Source organism: Rhincodon typus, chromosome 18 (genome assembly GCF_021869965.1).
Source record: "Rhincodon typus isolate 14 chromosome 18, sRhiTyp1.1, whole genome shotgun sequence".
NCBI lineage: Eukaryota > Metazoa > Chordata > Chondrichthyes > Orectolobiformes > Rhincodontidae > Rhincodon > Rhincodon typus.
Window position 1 is genome coordinate 44,382,147 of NC_063349.1, and position 22,072 is coordinate 44,404,218.

The 22,072-nt window shown below is 42.3% G+C and overlaps 2 protein-coding genes across 2 annotated transcripts in view; one reads left to right on the forward strand and one right to left on the reverse strand.

The window, feature by feature from the left end:
• The window catches only part of pwp1 (PWP1 homolog, endonuclein), a 42,023-nt gene that overhangs the window by 8,640 nt on the left and 11,311 nt on the right, over positions 1-22,072 (reverse strand). The window contains exons 10-11 of the mRNA XM_048607965.1: positions 2,166-2,227; positions 1,302-1,413 (exon numbers count right to left, since the gene is read on the reverse strand). Of these exons, the coding sequence (XP_048463922.1) occupies positions 1,302-1,413; positions 2,166-2,227 (174 nt within the window). The remainder of the gene's footprint in view (positions 1-1,301; positions 1,414-2,165; positions 2,228-22,072) is intronic.
• Positions 19,550-20,629, forward strand: LOC109921094 (complement C1q tumor necrosis factor-related protein 4). The gene has a single exon (XM_020521140.2). It carries the CDS (start codon positions 19,550-19,552, stop codon positions 20,627-20,629), a length of 1,080 nt encoding a protein of 359 aa, XP_020376729.1.

Sequence of the window (22,072 nt, forward strand, 5' to 3'; positions counted from 1 at the left end):
ATATTATCCTGACTCTCCTTTCCTGTCACTCAATCAACTGCTAAACCCAGACAAAATTGTCTTTAATTCCGTGATCTTCAGCTTTCGAGAACAGTCTCGAGGGAATTTATCAAATGCCTACAAGAAGTCCAAATGAATAACACCCCCAGGCATTCCCCTGTTCACTACTTTAGTTGCCTGGTTAAAAGGCTGCAGCTGATTTGTCGAGGTTTCACCCTGTCTTGTGATTCAGCAGGTGATTCCCAATACTCTCCAAACCAGATTGCTTCCACCCTCCTCTACTGTTGTCAGCCAGTCTCCACAGGGATTACAATCCCCTCCACTATCCTTCACCCTAGCACCACGAAAGCAGCAAACCACATGGGCCTCTCAATCCTGCTAACACAGGATGCTGTCTGTCCTGCTCGTCACTACATCCCCTACAATATCAGATGATATTTCCCTCCTCCTCTTCCTGCTCCAAGGAGTCATAGTCTGCAGTCTAGCTACACCTTTACTCATCTGTATCCAGGTGGGGGCAGTACATCAAATCATAGCTCTTCGAAAGTGGAGTCTCATGCAGACAGGAATGGTGAAGGCGGCATTTGGTATGCTTGCCTTTATTGGTCAGTACATGGAGTGTAGAAGTTGGGAGGTCATATTGCAGCTGCACAGGACATTGGTTATACCACATTTGGAATTCTGCATTCAATTTTAGTCTCCCTGCTATAGGAAAGATGTTGTTAAACTTGAAAGGGTTCAGAAAAGATTTCCAAGGTTGTTGCTGGGGTTGGAGGGTTTCAGCTATAGGAAGAGGCTGTATAGGCTGGGGCTTTTTCCCCTGAAGCATCGGAGGCTGAGGGGTGACCTTATAGAGGTTTATAAAATCATGGAAGTCATGGACAGGGTGAATAACCAAGGTCTTTTTCCCAGGACAGAGGATTCTAAAACTAGATGGCATAGGTTTAAGGTGAGAGGGGAACGATTTAAAAGGGACCTACGGGGCAACTTTTTCAAGCAGAGGGCGTTGTTTGCATGGAATGAGCTGCCAGAGGAAGTGCTGGAGGCTGGTACAATTACAACATTTAAAAGGCATCTGGATAGGTATATGAATAGGAAGCGTTTAGAGGAATTTGGGCCAAATGCTGAAAATGGGACTAGATTTATTTAGGATATCTGGTCGGCGTGGATGAGTTGGACCAAAGAATCTGTTTCAATGCTGTACACGTGTATGACTCTATAAATCAGTTGGATTGAATTAGGGTTTCTATTCTCTATTCTCTATCACCAATGACCCAGCCTGTACCCAGAATAAAACTCACCAGGAAGTTACATGGTGAAAAATGATTCCACTTCACGCGTTCAACCTCCCCACTGAATCTCCAAGTGCGACAGTTCTCCTTTGGATTCCGGCAGTCATACAGTCTGGCTGACCTGTAGGTATCCAAGATGTTACAGTCAATACCATCAGATTGAAGGAAAGTTTCAGTCTTGGCTTCACGTGATATCAGTCAGCCTGATACTCTCAGAGATACCCAAGACCATTCAGATCACAACTGATTCACACCAAAGTGCAGCTCTCAGCTACCAACACCATACACCTCTCTGTGGGCCACGTGGGGGAGTGAGAAATGAGTAGACAATTATTATGACCCCCAGAAAAAGTTACATCATTTTAAAAATTAATTCATGGGATTTGAGCAACACTGGCTAAGCCAGCATTGCCCATCCCTAGTGGGTTTGTTCTCCCATTTTGCAGGATAATCAACCACATACAAGGATGATAGATTTAATTCTGAATCAGATGGCATTTCTTGAAAACAAAGGGTGTTTACGCTTTGGTCATTTAGCCAGCTTTGAATTCAAGACTTTACCAAATTCAAACATCACCATCTGCCATAGGTCAGATCCCCCCCCACCCCCGGGACAGGCCAGTTCGGATCATCACCCCTACCCCAGGATAGGCGGGTCTATAATACACCATACAGACAACATATGGTATATATTATACCATACAACCAGTATTGGTCTGGAGGAAGTTACAGAGGTAGAGATTCTTTGTGCCATGAAACGTGCGAATGAGACTGCAAACATGAGGTGGTGCTTATCTTGGTGCATTAGACATAATCCAGTCTACAGAGGCAAGGGTACAATTTAGGAAAATGAAGCAGATGCCAAACTCTCACTTGTCAAATGATCCTGAGAGAAGCGTCTGTGCTTCGAATGGATGCCAGCAGACAGTCTGCACCTGAAAGAAAAACAATTAAATGCATAAGAATAGTAATTACACAAACAAAATTCAAACCCTTAGGATAAAAACGTAGATTACCGTGCACATGACCCTGTAAAACTGCATCGGATTATAGCACGCACAGATGTTGTAAACCTACATCAGATTACCATATTCATAGACCCCACTAACTTACATCAGATTACCGTGTATAAGGACCCTGTAAAATCTCAATGCGAAAATAGGAAGGGGGTGCGTCTTCTCAAACTACTGCAATTCAAGTTTTCACAGTGCTGTTTGAGAGGTAGTTCCAATACCCCAGGATCCGCTGCAGTGATTCAAGAAGGAAGATCACCAACACCACCTACTCAGGAGGCAGACCACGTAACATTTTATGCAGGCAGAAACCTTACAACAGATCCAACAAGCTGTCTTCAGTGACTTTAAAAGAATGAGACAGTCAAGTACAATTCCTTTCTTTCTTTTTGTTAAAGAATATCAGCTGGGATACGGAGGGATGTCATTCAAACTAGAATCAAAATCAAATGATAAAGGCAGCCCATCAGTTAAAGCCAATTTTGGATTCAGGACTGATTGAAAACAGGAAGTCCTTGCTTTAAGTGTCCCACTTAATTGTGCTTCAACAGCACTTGTTTGCATTAGATTTACAGTTCTGGTTTAATGTCATTCCCTCCCACCAGTGTGGCCTCACCTCCCAGTGTGCCAACCTCCCCACCCCTGCCTGGTCTTGCTTCCTCCCCATGCCCTCACCTTTGGCTTTTGCATGGGGCATTTGCTATGAAGCTGGTACCTTCTCAACTGGTTTTGAACTTTACTGATGCCCTCCATCTACTGCCAGATACTGGTAGGTGCAGGGACTTTGCAGCTCCTTCCACCATCTAACTCCTGCCTGACCAATTTAAAAATATAGATGAGATTCTTTTTAAAGAGGTAAAAAAAAGTAATTTATTGCACCGTACAGGGATAATATGTTAGCCTCCATGCTATATTTAGAGATATATTCTATTTAAAGTTTTGGAGTAGATTTGTAGTTCAGGTTGTGGATGTTGAGGTTGTTTGACTTGCCGAGCTGGTTTCTTGTTTCGCAGACGTTTTGTTACCATGCCTCAGTGCAGCTTCCGATGAAGCGTCGGTGTGTTTTCCCACCTGATTTTTAAACTCTGGGGTCCGTTGAGATGGATTGCTTCACTTCCAGTTTTCCTTCGTAGTGGAATGTATATGGGGTTGAGTTCAATGTGTTTATAATAGCATGCTTCGTGGAGTGCCATGCTTCTAGGAATTCTCGTGCCTGTCTCTGTATAGCCTGTCCCAAGATCTTGGTGTTGTCCCAGTCGAAGTGGTGGTTCTCCTTGTCCACATGGATTGAGATGAGAGAGTATTGGTCGTGTCTTTTTGTAGCCAGTTGGTGTTCATGTACTCTTGCTGTTAGTTTCCTTCCTGTTTGTCCGATGCAGTGTTTCTCGCAGCCTCTGCAGGGGATCGTGTAGATGACATTGGTCCTGTCCATGGCGGGGAGTGGGTCTTTAGTTCGGGTGAGCAGCTGTCGTAGGGTTGATGTGGGCTTGCATGCCAGTCTGATGCCCAGCAGTCGTAGGAGTCTTGTGGGGAGTTCCGACGTGTTCCTGATATAGGGTAGTGTGATGAGTGTGTCAGGGTGTGTAGTCTCTTTCTGATGCTGTTCGTGTAGGCATCTTTTGACACCCATTATCCTTGAAAACCTGGAAGAGGTATTCTTCTTCCTCTTGGCGTAGTGCCATGTTGCTGCTGTGTGTTGTTCCCCTTTTAAATAGTGTTCGCATGCAGCTTCGTTTGTGTGTGCTGGGATGGTTACTATTGAAGTTCAGTACCTGGTCTCTGTGTGGTTTTTCGGTGTACTTTCATTTGCAGTTCCCCATTTGTCTTGCGTTCTACCATGACGTCCAGGAACGGGAGCTGTTTGTTCCTCTCCTCCTCTCTGGTGAATTTTATTCCGGTGAGGGCGTTCTTTATAAGTTTGTGTGTCTCCTCTAATTTGGTCCGTTTAACGATGACAAAGGTGTCGTCTACATAGTGTTTTGGTTAGATTTGCAGAAGAGCAGTCCTTTCTAGTCTTTGCATCACTGCTTCTGCTATGAGTCCGGAGATAGGTGATCCCATGGGTGTCCCATTGATTTGCTCGTATGTTTGGCCGTTGAAAGTGAAGTGGGTGGTGAGGCATAGGTCCAATAGTTTGAACTTGTTGTTCTTGGAGATGGTTTCACTGGGGTCATGCTCTTGTTCTAGTAGTGTTGTCATTGTTTCCCTTGCTAGTGGTATGTCTATTGATGTGAACAGGGCAGTGACATCAAATGATATTATGGTCTCTTCGTTCTCTATCTTTATGTCTTTGATGGAGTTGAGGAATTCTTGGGCTGAGTCGATAGAGTGGGGTGACTTGTTGACTAGGTGCCCAAGTCTTCTTTGTAGTTCTTTGGCTAATCTGTGCGATGGAGTGCCTGGTAGGGAGACTATGGGTCTGAGGGGGACTTCCGGCTTGTGCACTTTAGGGAGGCTGTAGAATCAGAGTGTGTTGGTTCCTGGAAGCATGGCACTCCACGAAGCATGCTATTAATAAACACATTGAACTCAACCCCATATACATTCCACTACGAAGGAAAACCGGAAGTGAGGCAATCCATCTCAACGGACCCCAGAGTGTAAAAACCAGGCGGGAAAACACACTGACGCTTCATCGGAGGCTGCACTGAGGACATTACCAAGCCTGTGAAACAAGAAACCAGCTCGGCGAGCCAACCAACCTCAACAAATTCTATTTTGCAAATTATTTCAGCTGAGAATGCACAATGATGTATTTATATGATACAATGGTGCAAACTGGTACTGTCTTACTGGCCAGTCTGGGAGTTCACAGATGATGACTTGTGCATGTTTCAGCAATTTGTACGAGATGAGGATCAAGTATTTTGAAAGCTCAGTGTGAAGACGCGATCTGCAGTTAGCCATCTTGCTCAAAAGGGAGTTTATTTCGTACAGGGACAGATTTTGAATGACCATGAGACAAAAATAAGTGGGAAGGTAAATAGTGAGAATGACACAAAGAGTCTACAGAGGAATACAGTATAGAAAGGTTGAGTGAGTGAGCAGAAACTAGGCACATGGAATATAATGTGGGAAAATGTGAGGTTATGCACTTTGGAAGGAAAAATAGAAGAGCTAAATATTATTTATTTGGGGATGCCCATGAACGGATCAGCTAATATCCTAATTCAGCAGGTATTAGGGAAGGCAAATGACTGTTGATCTTTCCTGCAAAGGAAATGGAACATAAAAATAGGGAAGTCTTACTAAAACTACACAAGGCACTGATTGGACCATAGCTGGCTAATGTGGTGTCATAATTTAAGAAAGGCTGTAAGGAAAAGCAAGGGAACTACAGACCAATGAGCTTAACATTAGTGGCAGGTGAATTGTTGGAAGGGATTCTGAGGAATAGGATTTACATGCATTTTGAAAGGCATGGATCGATTAGGGATAGTCAACATGGCTTTGTGCACAGGAAATCACATCTCACTAACTTGACGGAGTTCTTTGAAATGACAAAGAAGATCAAAGAAGGTACAGCGGTAGACATTGTCTATATAGACTTCAGCAAAGTGTTTGACAAGATTCATCTTGGTAGACTGGTTAGTAAGGTTAGGTCACATGGGATCCAGGGGGAGCTAGCTAATTGGATACAAAATTGTCTTGAAGGTAGAAGACAAAGGGTGGTGGTAGAGGGTTGTTTTCTGGACTGGAGGCCTGTGAGCAGTGGTGTACCACAACGATTGGTGCTGGGTCCTCTGCTTTTCGTCATTTATATAAATAATTTGCATGTGAATATAGGCAGTATGGTTAGTAAGTTTGCAGATGACACCAAAATAGGTGGAGTAGTGGGCAGTGAAGAAAGAAGGTTTCCTCAGGCTACAACGGGACCTTGATCAGATGGGTCAATGGGCTGAGGAGTGGCAGATGGAGTGGCAGATGGAGTTTAGATAAGTGTGAGATGTTGCATTTTGATAAGGCAAACCAGGGCAGGACGTATACAGTTAATGGTAGGGCTGTGGGGAGTGTTGCTGAACAAAGAAACCTAGGGGTACAGGTGCACAGTTCCTTGAAAGTGGAGTTATAGGTAGACAGGGTGGTGAAGAAGGCTTCTCCTCACATAAGAACATAAGAACTAGGAGCAGGAGTAGGCCGTCTGGCCCTTCGAGCCTGCTCCGTCATTCAATAAGATCATGGCTGATCCTTTCGTGGACTCAGATCCACTTACCCGCGTTCTCACCGTATCCCTTAATTCCTTTATTGTTCAAAAAAAATCTACCTTTTTTTTAAAAACATTTACTGAAGTAGTGTCAACTACTTCACTGGGCAAGGAATTCCATAGATTAACAACCCTCTGGGTGAAGAAATTCCTTCTCAGTTCAGTCCTAAATCTGCTCCCTCTAATCTTGAGGCGATGCCCTCTTGTCCCAGCTTCACCTGCCAGTGGAAACATCCTCTCTACTTCTATCTTATCTATTCCCTTCATAATTTTATATATTTCTATAAGATCCCCCCTCAATCTTCTGAATTCCAATGAATATAATCCCAATCTACTCAGTCTCTCCTCATAAGCCAACCCCCTCAACTCCGGAATCAACCTAGTGAACCTCCTTTGCCCCCCTCCAGTGCCAATACATCCTTTCTCAAGTAAGGAGACCAAAACTGCACACAGTACTCCAGGTGTGGCCTCACCAGCACCTTGTACAGCTGCAACATAACCTCTCTGCTTTTAATTTCAATCCCTTTAGCAATGAAGGACAAAATTCCATTTGCCTTCCTAATTACTTGTTGTACCTGCAGACCTACCTTCTGTGATTCATGCACCAGGACACCCAGGTCTCTCTGCATAGCAGCATGCTGCAACTTTTTACCATTCAAGTAATAATCCTTTTTACTATTACTCCTACCAAAATGTATGACTTCACACTTATTTACATTGTATTCCATCTGCCAGACCTTTGCCCACTCACTCAATGTATCTATGTTCCTCTGCAAAGTTTCACAGTCCTCTGCACACTTTGCTTTGCCACTCAGTGTCATCTGCAAACTTTGACACCCTACACGTGGTCCCTAACTCCAAATCATCTATATAAATTGTAAATAATTGCGGTCCCAACACCGATCCCTGAGGCACACCACTAGTCACTGACTGCCAGCTGGAATAGCACTCATTTATCCCCACTCTTTGCTTCCTGTTAGTCAACCAATCCTCTATCCATGCTAATACTTTACCCTTAACGCCATGCATCCTTATCTTATGCAGTAGCCTCTTGTGCCGCACCTTGTCAAAGGCCTTTTGGAAATCTAGGTACACCACATCCACTGGGACCCCATTGTCCACCTTGCTCATAATGTCTTCATAGAATTCCAAAAGATTTGTCAAGCATGACCTGCCCTTCATGAACCCATGCTGCGTCTGCCCAACGGGACAATTTCTATCAAGATGCCTTGCTATTTCTTCCTTGATAATAGACTCAAGCATCTTCCCCACTACAGAGGTTAAGCTAACCGGTCTATAATTCCCCATCTTTTGTCTACTTCCCTTTTTAAACAGTGGCGTCACATTTGCTGTTTTCCAATCTGCTGGGACTGCCCCAGAGTCCAGCGAATTTTGGAAAATTACCGCCAGTGCACCTGCTATTTCTCCCACCATCTCTTTTAGTACCCTGGGATGCATTCCATCAGGGCGAGGAGACTTATCAATCCTTAGCTCCATTAGCTTGCCCAACACTACCTCTTTCGTAATAATGATTGTTTCCAGGTCCTCACCTACCTTCGTCTCTTTGTCAATTACTGGCATGTTATTAGTGTCCTCCACTGTGAAGACCGATACAAAATACCTGTTCAATGCCTCGGCCATTTCATCATATCCCATAACTAAATTCCCCTTCTCATCCTCTAAAGGGCCAAAGTTTACTTTAGCCACTCTTTTTCGTTTTATATATTTATAGAAACTTTTCCTATCTGTCTTTATATTCTGTGCTAGTTTTTTCTCATGTTCTTTCTTACTTTTCTTTATAGCTCTTTTTGTGGCTTTCTGTTGACCTTTAAAGTTTTCCCAATCTTCTAGTTTCATGCTGTTTTTGGCCACTTTGTATGCCTTCTCTTTCAATTTGATAGCCTCCCTTATTTCTTTAGACACCCATGTCAGATTACCCCTTTTCTTACAGTCCTTCCTTTTCATTGGAATGTACTTTTGCTGAGCACTTTGAAAGATTGCTTTGAAAGTCCTCCACTGCTCGTCAACTGTCCCACCATAAAATCTTTGTTTCCAGTTTACTTTAGTGAAGTCCTCCCTCATTCTATTGTAGTTCCCCTTGTTCAAGCACAGGACCCTGGTATTGGATTTTATCTTCACACTCTCCATCTGTATTCTAAATTCAACCATACTGTGATCACTCCTTCCAAGAAGATCCCTAACTATGAGGTCATTAATTATTCCTGTCTCATTACACAGGACCAGATCTAGGATAGCTTGCTCCCTCATTGGTTCCATTACATACTGTTCAAGAAAACTATCACGGATACACTCAACGAACTCCTCCACAAGGCTACCCTGACTGAGCTGGTTCGACCAATCTACATGTAGGTTAAAATCCCCCACGATAATTGCCGTACCATTTTTTACAGGCATTAGTTATTTCTTTGTTTATTGCCTGCCCCAATGTGACGTTATTATTTGGTGGCCTACAGACTACGCCTATCAGTGACTTTTTCCCTCTTAGAATTTCTCATTTCCACCCAAATGGATTCAACCTCATTCTCCATAGAACCTATATCATCTCTCAGCACCGCCCTGATGGCATCCTTGAACATCAGAGCTACACCACCTCCCTTACCTTCCTGTCTGTCCTTCCGAATAGTCTGGTACCCTTGGATATTTAACTCCCAGTCGTGACCATCCTGTAACCATGTCTCCGTAATGGCTACCAAATCATATTCATTCGTGATGATTTGTGCCGTTAACTCATCAACCTTGTTACGAATACTACGAGCATTCAGGTAAAGTGCCTTTATGCTAGCTTTCTTACCGTCATGATTTCCAACATCCCTAATAATATCTCCTGAGTTATCCTTTCTTTTTGCTTCTTTCATAGTCTGCCTTGAACTTAAACCCTCCTGCACACATGCTAACCTGCTGCTTACCTTTTTATTTACCATCATACTCCCTGTTGTTTTCCCTTTCCCTTCCCCCCAACTCACTAGTTTAAAGTCCTAGTGACCACCCTATTTATCCTTTTCGCAAAATGCTTGCCTTCATTGGTCAGTGCATTGAGTATAGGAGTTGGGATGTCATGTTGCAGCTGTACAGGACATTGGTGACGCCACTTTTGGAATACTGTGTGCAATTCTGGTTGCTCTTCTCTAGGAAAGATGTTGTTAACCTGAAAGGGTATAGAAAAGATTTACAAGGATGTTGCCAGGACTGGAGGGTTGAGCTATAGGGTGAGGCTGAATAGGCCAGGGATTTTTTTCCCTGGAGCATCAGAGACTCAGCGATGACCTTGTAGAGGTTTATACAATCATGAGGGGCATGGATCAAGTGAATAGCCAAGGTCTTTTTCCAAAGGTAAGGGAGTCCAAAACTAGACAGCATAAGTTTAAGTTTGAGAGAGGAAAGATTTTAAAAAGTACCGAAGGGGCAACTTTTCCACGCAGAAGGTGGTCTGTGTATGGAATGCCAGAAGAAGTGGTGGAGGCTGGTACAATTACAACATTTAAAAGGTATCTGGATGGGTATACGAATAGGAAGTGTTTAGAGGGCTATGGGCCAAATACTGGCAAATGGGACTAGGTCAGATTGGGATATCTGCTTGGCACAGATGATTTGGACCAAAGGGTCTGTTTCCATGCTATATGACTCCATGGAGTAAGTACTATGAACAGCTTTCGCACCTTTATCTTGAGAAAGATATATTGGCATCGAGAACAATGAGACCATAAGAAATAGGAACAGGAATAGGTCATTTGGCCCCTCTAGCCTGCGCTGTCATTCAATAAGATCATGGCTGCCCTGGCATTCCTCACTTCCACTTTTGAGCATTTCACCCTCGATTCCCCTACTCTGATTCCACTAGTTGGTATTCCAGTAACTAGGGGTCACAATTTCAAGATTGTCAGAATGACAGCTAGGAGTGAGATGAGGAGAAACTTCTTTACTCAGAATTGTTAGGATTTGGAATGCGCTGTCTGGGTGAGTGGTGGAAACAGGTTCGAGAGAAGGTTTCAAAACAGAGCTGGATATAAATTTGAAAGGGATGAATTTAGAGGGCTACAGAGATAGGGCTGGAAATAGGGCTGGAAATAGGGCTGGTAGCTCTTCGGGAACTGGTGCAGACATGATGGTTCGAATGGCCTCCTTCTGTGCTGTAAATTTCTATACCTCTACTGATCAAGAACCTGACTCAGCTATAAATATACACAAGCACTCTGTCCCACAGCTCTCTGTGGCAAGAAATTCCAAAGACACTCAACCCTCAGAGATGAAATTACTCATCTCAACCTTAAATTGGTGCCCTTTTATTTGAGGCTATGCCCTCTGGTCCTAGACTCTCCCACAAGGGGAAACACCCTTGTGGCATTTGTCCGGTCAAGCCACTTAAGAATCCTGTATTTTCAATGAGATCACATTTCATTCTTCTAAACTCCAGCGAGTATAAGTCAACCTGTTTAACCTTTGCTCATTAGACAACCCGTCTGTACCAGGGATCATCCTAGTCAACCTTCTTTGAACTGCCTCCAATGAAATGACATTTTTCCCTATATAGGGGGTCCAAAACTGCTCACTGTACTCCAGCTGTGGTCTCACCAGCACCTTGCACAGCTACAAATGAGACTTCCCTATTCTAATGGGGGAGGCGATGGCCTAGTAGTATTATTGCTGGACTGTTAATCCAAAGAGCCTGGTAAGGTTCTGGGGACCCGAGTTCAAATCCCACCACAGCAGATGGCGGAATTTGAATTCAATTTAGAAAAAAATCTTGAATTAAGAGTCTAATGATGACCATGACTTCATTGTCGATTGTCAGAAAAACCCATCTGGTTCACTAATATCCTTACCTATTCGGGCCTGTATGTGACTCCAGACCCATAGCAACGTGGCTGACTCTTAACTGCCTTCTGGGCAATTAGGGATGGGTAATAAGTGCTGGCCTAGCCAGACATGCCCTCATCCCATGAATGAATCAAACTAAAAACCTACTCCAACCTTTGCAAATACAGGGCAGAAGCTTAAAAAGAAACTGAGAAACAAATCTGAACTCTGAACAAGGTACAAGTGGAGTGAAGATTAGTAATTAGTATTTGATATACATCTCACTGCATAAAAGAGCAATATTGGTCATGCAACAGAGTGAAAATTTAATAATGGGTTTTAGCTTGGTCCCAACGTCCTTTATACAAGAGACTGAATTTTATTTTCAAGTATTAAAGCATGGGCAAATAGGAATAATGTTCTGATCCGGTTTGTTCAGACCCTAGTCTCTTACCACTGAGCTTACCACTATTCCTTATCTCCACATGCTGTGAAAACTGATTAGCACCGAGGATAAACAGAATGGGAAAATTCACTCACTCCACAGCCTTATCCAGCTTCAACCTACTGCCCTTAGAAACATCTGCATATAGAGTACTTTGTCTGGCTCTGCTCCCTGGAGACAAGTACAAGAGTAGCTAAATAGGATCCATCAGTCCAACTGAGAGTTCTTTTCTGCTCATTTTCACTGCCATTTTTTTGTTCCCCACTCCTAAAGTGTCTGTCCCACAGGCAGGGCTTATTCTTCAGAACCACACCCAAGTGTCTATTATTCACAGGCAAGTCTCTTAAGGTCATTACCTGCAGTTATTTGGCTGCAAAGGAACATTGTAGCTGGACTCATACTCATTCTCTATTGATGTCTGTAAATTCCAGGATGTTGCTATCCATTGATCTTCACCACATGCAGTAACAAGAAGCCTGAGTGTTTCTACTGAGCCCTAACCAAGAGTTGCTGTGGTCAGGCATCTAGTTAGAAACCACAGAAAAGTTTCGGCACAGAAAAAGGCCATTCAGTCCATCAAGTTTGTGCCAGCTGCCAATTCTAAATCCCCTTTCCAGCATCTAGTCTGTAGCCTTGCAGGTTCAAGTTCTTCAGTTACAGATCCAGGTCCCTTTTAAATGATTTGAGGATGTCACCCTTAATCACCAAAACTGGGCAGCGAATTCCAGATACCCACAATCCACTGCTTTAGGAGATTTCCATGTCTCCTTAATCCTTCTACAATCACCTTAAATCTGTGCTCCCTGACAAGTGACCTCTCAACTAAAGGGAAAAGACAGGTATTCCGTGTCTACTCTATCAAAACCCCTCATTTCGTCACCCTCTCAACCTCCTCTGTTCTCGCTATCAGATTTCCTCGGAGCTGCAATATTCAAACCCTGCCAATATTCTTGTAAACACAACAACTGAAGGGGGGTCTAGGCCCGAAACATCAGCCTTCCTGCTCCTCTGATGCTGCTTGGCCTGCTGTGTTCATCCAGCTCTGCACCTTGTTATCTCTTAACTGAGAAAGATTGTCATTTTGAAGAAGGAAAATTGCTCATTAAATGTATGATGAGAAAGATCTCTCAGGAATTTTAAATTCCTGGCAACTGCAGAATTATTAATATGATACAAACATTCTTATGACACATATTGCAGCACTTGAACACTGACATAGAAAAATACAACATTACCACCAGCTGCAGCACGAAAACACAGGAAGGATCCAGTCTTATTGAAGGTTTAATCCAATGCTTAATGAAAGGATAATTAGTGCAACTTCTAAATGGTTATAGAGTCTGACATACAGCAGACACTTAATTGTCAAATAATCAGGCCTCCTGTGTTTATAAACTCAAGACAAGTTGTTGACATTCTGAAGAGATAAATCTGAAGAGCTGTGCATTCTGACATATGGCTCACCCCATGGTCACATGCTGTAGTACGCGGTCACTGACGCACACACCAAGCAGGCTCACTGAAATTCACCTGTCACTGGCTCATTGCGTTCTGTAATTTTCTTGCCGCACTGTCACTGACTTGCAGAGATTCACTGCCTCAATGTGTTCCCATTGCCTCAACCTTTTCTAAAACTACCCTCCAAAGGTTCCTGTGGAAAATTACTCCTTTTCAAAAAAAAAGAGAACAGAAAAGCAGGAATGCAAACACTACAAGGACAAAATGCTGCACAAACTAAAATGTATGGAACTGTCTCCATCTCTGAACATGTCCTTACTTTGGAAATTTGCTTTATCCTCCTATTGTCAGGAGAGCTCGTATATTTCCCCCCCAATTTAAAAGCTGCTGCTAGTACTTGCTTCTAAATAAGGAGGAAAGTCTGCTCAGGACTTCACCTATATTGATGAAAAGGGACAATTTTATGCAACAATAGCCTGAGTGGAAATATATCATGATCCTTCACTGTAGCTGGGTCAAAAACCCAGAATTCCCTCCCTAGCAGCATTGAGAGTCCAACTACAGTACATATGCTGCAGCAGTTCAAGAAGATAGCTCATCACCACCACGTTATCAAGGACAACCAGCGAGAGACAACAAATGCTGGCCTAGCGAGTGACACCCATGCCAGAATGGAATTTAAGAAAAAAGATTGCTGCAGATCCTGGGTTTGAGTGTGCCTCCTACAGACTAGTTTCAAACACATAATACTTTCTGTGGTTTGACAGGTTAATTGAAACTTCCAAAAGGAACTAAGTTAGTTAGAGGCCAGCCTCCCATAGTGCATAGCAGATAGGTGTAACACTGTGATATGTGCACTGCAACAACATCACTGAACTCAGTACGTCCAGGGTAACTAATACAGCAGATTGGTTAAACACCAGGTGGATACTGCACCATTCAGTGATGCAGTGGGACTCTGTCAGACAATGCTCCTCTCACCTTATCTCCCTTCTCACCCACCCTGGATCATAGCAAGGCATTGACAGAATCATATTGGCTTGGAATTTGCAGGCAGGTTGCCTGCACACACTAGATCTCCATAGCTCAAGGCTCACAGAGGGGTTTGGAGGTCTCATACTGGGAAAATCTGGTGTATACCATAGATACATAGCAATCATTCCCTGCTTCCAGACTGTCAGGAATGGAGACCAAAACACTTTCCATCTCACTTCATGTACATCCTATTACACAACAAGCTGTACATCTCATTAAGGCACAGGCTGGAATCCGTTCAGTCCACTAAACGTAAAATGGTTCACACAGCTGCTCATTCGCTGTTCTGGAGCAGGGATAATGTGATATAACAGAGCAGGCCAACTGGAAACTGCGGGAAACAAACAACAGCTACATCCTACAGAATCTCATCAAGCAGCTTTGAACATTCAGATATGTCAAAATCCAAGTAACTTGTGGAATTAATGGGCGATTTAGCTAGAGGCTAACAGATGGATTTAGTGGACAAATTGCATCCTGTCAAGACAATAGCCTGTAATTACTTTCTCTGGGGATCAGACCCAAAAATTATGAATAAAAGGAATTGCTTTGAAGCTGATTTAAAAATTTCACAGAAATGAGGAATAAGCTAATCTTCCTGCGATTTTCCAGAACTCAGGGAAACAAAAATCAAGATAATCAAGTTAGACGGAAGATGGTTAACTCTGCATGACAAATTTCAATCACCTTCATTAGTTCTGACATCACATTGCAATTCCCTTGCATCATGTATTAACAATTCTATTTGTTCACTGAAATGTGCAACAATTCCTTGTAGGCACCCAGCTCGAAAAAAAATACTTTAGTTATTTACATTGCAGTCTAAGTCTATTATCTGAATTGCTCACTCTCAGGGAATTGTTTACCGGATACAAGCTATAGCATTGCTCACAGACTTCTGGAGTCATACAAAACCTCTGTTGCCAATCCAAGCCATTGTTTCTAGCCAATGCTAACAAGGGGAGGAACTACGCAAGAGCAAAGCACATAACTTAAACGCAAAGACTGTAAATAATTTAAACAGTATATAATTTTTGGAACATAGGCGTCTTTGGCATTATTCCCCCTCCTCAGTTCCTTTAAAGAGATAACAGTGGGCTATCTTGGATGGCTTTGATACAATCAAGTGCTTTGCCAGTCCATTGCACAGGGCAGTTTGGAGAGAATTGTTTATATAGGAATTGAATTAGGTTAAGCTCCGGACTGCATAGGGACTACATTCCCACTGAGCCTAAAACACCAACAGGGTACAATTTAACATTTAGGGCAAGAAAATATTTATTTTAAGAAGGGCCTTTTACTTGGTCTTAAATGTCTGCTCCTGCACCTAGACCCAGTGCTGGTGACTGCAGCTCATTTACATTGATCACCCACATACACTTCAAATGTTGCATAAAGAACAGTGCATAACAAGGGCCTGCCAATAGCATGGAAAAGCACCTTTAAATACTCAAACATTACCTGTAGATGTGCCATGTCTAATATTCAGTCAAAGCTCCACCTCAGTCTAGCAGTGGAATCAGAAGCAACATTAAAATTAGTGTTATACTGGAATGAGTTTCCACTACAGTGTAGTGATGGTAAGCTGTTGGAATGCTGATGTACAAAATAAATGCTTCTGGGAATTTAGTTTGCTGATCCCTATTCTTTATGGTACATGGCATCTTTTATTCACTTGGCACCAAACATTAACGGGCAAACCAGAACAAACAAAAGTGCATCTCATGCACAGCGATGAGAAATCCACAAAGAAATAGCACTGACTTTGTATTCTCATCCCTGCAGAAAGACAGAGCTTCAATAAGAGTGGTCTGCATTTTAATTATTCAGTTTTTATATCCCACCACTTCACAGATCAAAATCCTACTGCCCTTTCTCGTAAGTATATTTACTTTTTCTAAATACTACAGGATTATTTTTAATTTTCTAAATTAATGTTTAGTCTCTATTTATAACCAGTTACTGAATTGTTTAAATCAGTAGAGTGAAGCCAGAGCCAGAGCATACACTATGGCAAACATCCGAGTGTTAAAGAGGACATCCTTGTGTGCAGTAACAAATCTGCAGGATTGAGAACTGAAATGATTTTGGTGCAGCAGCAGCTAGGACAGGAAAATGATTCAAAGAGACAAAAAGTGATACGATTGCTGTTTTTAGGACTCACAGGGACTGGTAACATCATGTAGTTGTTCTACTGGGTCTAGAAAAGACCATAAAATATAGGAACACAATTAGGGCATTCAACCCATGGAGTCTGTTCCACCATTTGATCACAACCGAAATGTTTCTCAACCCCATTCTCCTGCCTTCTCCCTGTTACACTTGATCCCCTTACCAATCAAGAACCTATCTATCTCGGTCTTAAATATACTCAATGACTTGGCCTCCAGAGCCTTGTGTGGCAATGCGTTCCACAGACCCACCACTTTCCAGCTGAAGAAACAACTCCTCATCTTAGTTCTAAAGGGTCATTCCTTCACTGAGGTTGTCTCCTCAGGTCCTAATCTCTCCTACTAGGTAAAACACTTTCTCCACGTCCAGTCTATCCAGGCCTTTCAAAATTCTATAAGTTTCAATCAGATCCTCTTTCTAATCAACTACATTACATTAACTGGTGCACTGCACTCATCATTTAAACCTTACAGTGCAATCCCAGGAAGTGAAATGGCTGCGACTGTTTCTGTTTCCATAGACAGTGATCAGCCAACATTATTCAACATTCCTTAGGTAACTGATAAATGAAGCTCCAATATTATGCTGCTGATGCCAAAGGCTCTGCTGCATGTGGACTGGAGCTTAAAGCTAAGCAAGATGTGCCCTCTTCAAACAGGCTATGGAATGGACTGCCCAGGGAGCAGCAGTGACACTTTGAAAGGGACAATTAAGATATTTGAGGGAATGAAGGGATTTTGTTTGAAATCAGTCGGTGAAGACGGTGTAGCCCTCAACAATTGTGAACTCTCCTTTGCAAATTGATCTAAATGCATAATCAGAACACCACCTGGAATTTACGCCAATGCCCGTTCTAGGAATAATGCACAAATGGAAATCCAGATCTGATGGGGAAAGAATCACAAAATTGTTACAAACACAGGAGGATACCATTTGTGCTATCATGGACAATAAATGCTGGTCAGCCAGCAACGCCCAAGTCTCATGAGTGATTAAAAATGTATGCACTAGCTCTCCAAATCAGCAATTTACAGTACCATCCTCGGGACCTTCTCCTCATAATACTGCATTTCTTCCAATTCAGTGAACAGTCAAAATCATTTTGAATGCTTCAACTGAACCTGCTTCCACCACATTCTGAGGCAGTGCATCCCAGACCCTAATCACTGAGTGAAGACGACTGCCCTCAGCATTTTTGCTTCTTTTATCAATTACTTTAAATCTGCATGCTCCTGTTCTTGATCTTGTCATGAGGGAACAGTTTCTCCCTATCTACTCTGCCCAGATCTCTCAGCATTTTGAATACCTCTATCAGATCTCCTCTCAGCCTTCTTTTATCCAAGGGAACAATCTTTATTCAACTTACCTTCATAACTTAAATTTCTCATTCCATTCTCATGAATCTTTTCTTCACTCTCTCCAATATCTTCACATCGTTCCTCAAGTATGGTGCCCAAAACTGAACACAATATCCCAGGTGAAGCCAAACTGATGTGTTATACAAATTCAACTAAACCTCCTTGCTCCTTGGACTCAATGCCTCCATTAATAAACTCTAAGATGCTGTTTGCTTTCTAACTGCTCTCCTTTATTCTGAATTATTTTTGAACATATACACTCAGGTTCCTCTGCTCCTGAATCCCCTTGAGTTGCTATGTTAACAAAGTGTTGGATTGAAGAAATCTTTGTTCCTGAAATCCACTTTAGAAAGATCGTGAATATAGATTTTCCCAGTCTATATTTACACAGAACATTGATTCTGAGAATGAGAGAAGTGAACAAGAATGCAGAGGAAGAGACACCGCTTGCTGTAAACGCCCCATCAACCAGGCCTGCAACTTCCATTTTACTTTCAAGATGTGTGCATCTGGAACATAACGGACCTGATTTTCTCCAGAGAAACTTTCACAAGCAGGAAGCACATCCTCTCACTTCTTCATTCCAAGAAATTATAAGGTCCTTGCAGACACCAACACAATAATTCACACAGAGCACAGTGAAACATTCTAAAACTGTTACACAGCTTACATGTCCTTGTGAATAGTGCAAGAGCTGTTCAGAAAATTATTTCTGAGATTTTATTTCAGTATTTTTAATATACCTAACAAGCTGTTTAGTGTTTTGGTCTGATTAAACATTCTTTTAAATATTGCCCTGTCACCAGCACCAGTCAATGCTCTTGTTGCCTGCCCAGTGGGAAGATTAAAATTCCAAAATCCCAACAAATTTCTCCTGGGTAGCAGCTTGCTAGGCTAATTCAGATGGCAGTTAGGAGTCACATGAATGACTTTATTAAACCAGATATGCTGTTACAACAATCCTACAGTAAGATTGTTATGGTGAGCAGCATTTTAATCCAGATATTAATTAATTGAGTTTATATTCTTCCAGATGCTGTGGTGGGATTTAAACTCAAGTTCTCTCAACATTAGTCCAGTCCTCTGGATTACCAGTCAAGTATCATCATTACACTAATGTTTCCAATTATACCCATCAGGCAAAAAGGAAAAGACTTAATCTCTTCTCTCTTAAAGGAGAAGGCTGAGGCTGGGTTACCTAATGCAGGTCTTTAAAATTACAGACAGTTTGAAAAGGCAAAGAGAGGGTGCTTCCAATGGTGAATAAAAGCAAATAATAATAGGCCATGAATATGATAGTCACCAATAAAACAATTAGGATTTCAAAAGAAACTTCTTTATCTGAGGAGTGGTGAGAATGTGCAAGTTGCTACCATGGGGTGTGAATAGTATCAATGTGTTTAGGAGAATGCCAGATAAGGATGAAGGAGAAGGAAACAGCAGGATATACTATGGATTTTGATGAAAAAGATAGAGAGAGGTTCAAATGGGCTCTCTGATTCAAAAGTCCTGCAATATACACCTGACATTACACAATTATATATCTCTGAAAAGGTATTTAACAATCAGAAACTGGTCCAGTTAACAACATGCCTTCACTGTGGGTCTCTTCGTTGCCTTTCATTTAGTAGATTCTAGATGCAGCCCAAGGTTGTGAAATGAAGGTGATTAGAACAAACAAACAGTACACTGTTAGATTAGACAATATTTATTTCTAATCCTTGTCAATTCAAATGCATTCCTTGTTTCAGGTAGAAATGATCACTCTGAGAGTCATGCTGTTGATCGGAGCTGTTGATTCTCTCTACCGTCAGCTGTTTACAGCAGCAACTGGTTACCACTCCAGTCTCCATGATCAATCTGCTTTCTCTGCAGCCAGGACCAGCAGCATGATGGGACGTTTCCAGAACGCAGTTACATTTGACAAACTTTTGGTTAACATTGGGAATGACTTCCGGCCAGACACAGGCAGGCTTATCTGCAGAATCCCTGGGGCTTATTATTTCTCATTCACCGTTGGAAAGTATCCAAAGAAGATGCTCTCGGTCATGCTGATGAAGAACAGGTACGAGGTTCAAGCAGTAGCCTTCGATGATCATCGGCAAAAGAATCGCAAAGTGCAGAGCCAGAGCTTGATGCTGAGATTGAAAACAGGTGATACTGTCTGGCTGTTACTGCACAGTAACTCCAAGTACGCTCTATACAGTAACATAGGACCATACACAACCTTCACTGGCTACCTAGTCTATCCTGAATTTCCACCCTGTTGGTTAGGCAACAGTCTGCCTTCGCTCCGTGCCACGTCCAACTGCTCCCATTCCATTGCTAAACCGAAAAGAAACCAGTCCACTTTGAGCTGCCTCACAGCACCTCGGCCAAAGGACAACATTCGTTCTGCATTTTCCGCAGCCAGAACCAAGTCATTGCTTGGGGAGAACATGCAGAACCTGCCATACGCAGCAGTAACATTCGACACAGAGTACATCAACATTGGTGAACATTTTGACAAGCTGAGCGGCTTCTTCACATGCCAGATCCCAGGTGCCTACTATTTCTCCTTCAACGTTGGGAAACATCCCTGGAAGGCCATCTCAGTCAAGCTGATGAAGAATCTCAGTGAGGTTCAGGCCATGATTTTCAATGAAGATTACACTCAGCGCAGGGAGATGCAAAGCCAGAGTGTAATGCTCCAGCTGGGCGCAGGGGACAAAGTGTGGCTGTACAGCCAGCAGCACCCACGCTTTGGTTTGTACAGCAACCATGGCAAGTACATCACCTTCACTGGATTCCTCATTTACCCAGACACAAACACCCTAAAGAGCCGTGGGTCTACATGACTGTGCTAAATTGTTCAGTGAATGCAGAAGTTCTGCTTTAATTCTAAATGCCTACAGCAGTCAGCATGGCTGAATTTTACTGTAAAAGTATCTTTCATTGCAGCTTTGTACCTAACTACAGGTTGCTAGTTTAGAAACTAAGAAAATTTGAACCATACAACAGTACAGCATAGAAGGTCATTCAGCTCATCAGATGTGCATCAACACCTTTAAGGAACAATTCAGGTACCCCCAAACCCCTCTATTAATCCCTGCAATGTTTTCTCCTTTCAGCATTTATCAATTCCCTTTAATAAGTCAATGTGAATCTCTATCCACCACCATATCAAGCAGTGAAGTCCAAATCCTAACTGTGCATTAAGTTAAAGCAAAGTTTTTCTTCATGTCATTTCCGGTTCTTTCGCCAGTCATATTAAATCTTTGTCCACCAGCAACAATTTCTACAAAATAAAAGCAAAATGCTACGGATGCTGGAGATCTGAAATAAAAACAGAAAGCGCTGGAGAAAGTCAGAAGATCTGAATGTATTTGTGGAGGAGCAGTTAATGCTTCAAATTCAATTACTCTTCTGCAGAACCCTGTATTGGAAACAATGTGTTCTTATTTACTCCATCCAAACCCTTCATGAATTTGAAAACATTATCAAATCTCCTTCCTTGCTATTATTCGGCTTCTGAATGGGCATCTCAAATTTCAAATTTAATGTTGACCTTGTTCTTTGTGCACCTTCTCTGCAGCTGTAACATTGTAATCTTCGCTCTGTTCTATTAGCCTAATGCACTTTGTATGGTATGATCTGCCTGTATGACACGCAAAACAAAACTTTTCACCGTACCTAGGTACATGTGACAATAATAAATCAAATCAAACCTTAACCTTCTCTACTGAAAGAACTACCCCAGCTTCTTTAGTTTCTCCCTAGAACAAATAATCCTGATCCATAGAGCCAATTTAGTAAATCTCCTCTGCACCCTCTCCAAGGCCTTCTCATCCTTTCTAATGTGTACTACCCTGAAATGTACACAATACTCCAGTTGGAGTACTAAACCAGCATTTCATATAAACTTAGCATAAACTTCTGGTGCTGGTACTTAACACTTGTATTTATTGTGATGCAATCAAGTATTTAATTTTTCTTTGACTTTTCATTATTGGAATGGTACAGTATCACTGGGAACAAACACAAATCTGAGGCTACACCCACCTGTTAAGACAAGTCAAGCAAAGTAAAAACTGCTGGGATTTGATCTAGAGATTCAGTGGTCACAGCTACTCACAACTTTGATGAGGAATGTGAAACCATGGTAGCTAAATTCACATCCAACACAACAACAGGTAGCAAGCTATGTTGTGAAGGAGACATAAGGAGATTGCAGATGGACATACGTAGGTTGAATGGGAGGGCAAAATATGGCAGGTTAAGTATTTGGGAAAATATGAAGC

What these genes read in the sequence shown, in the direction of transcription:
- LOC109921094 (XM_020521140.2), top strand. Translation starts at nt 19,550, where the DNA reads ATGATCACTCTGAGAGTCATGCTGTTGATCGGAGCTGTTGATTCTCTC.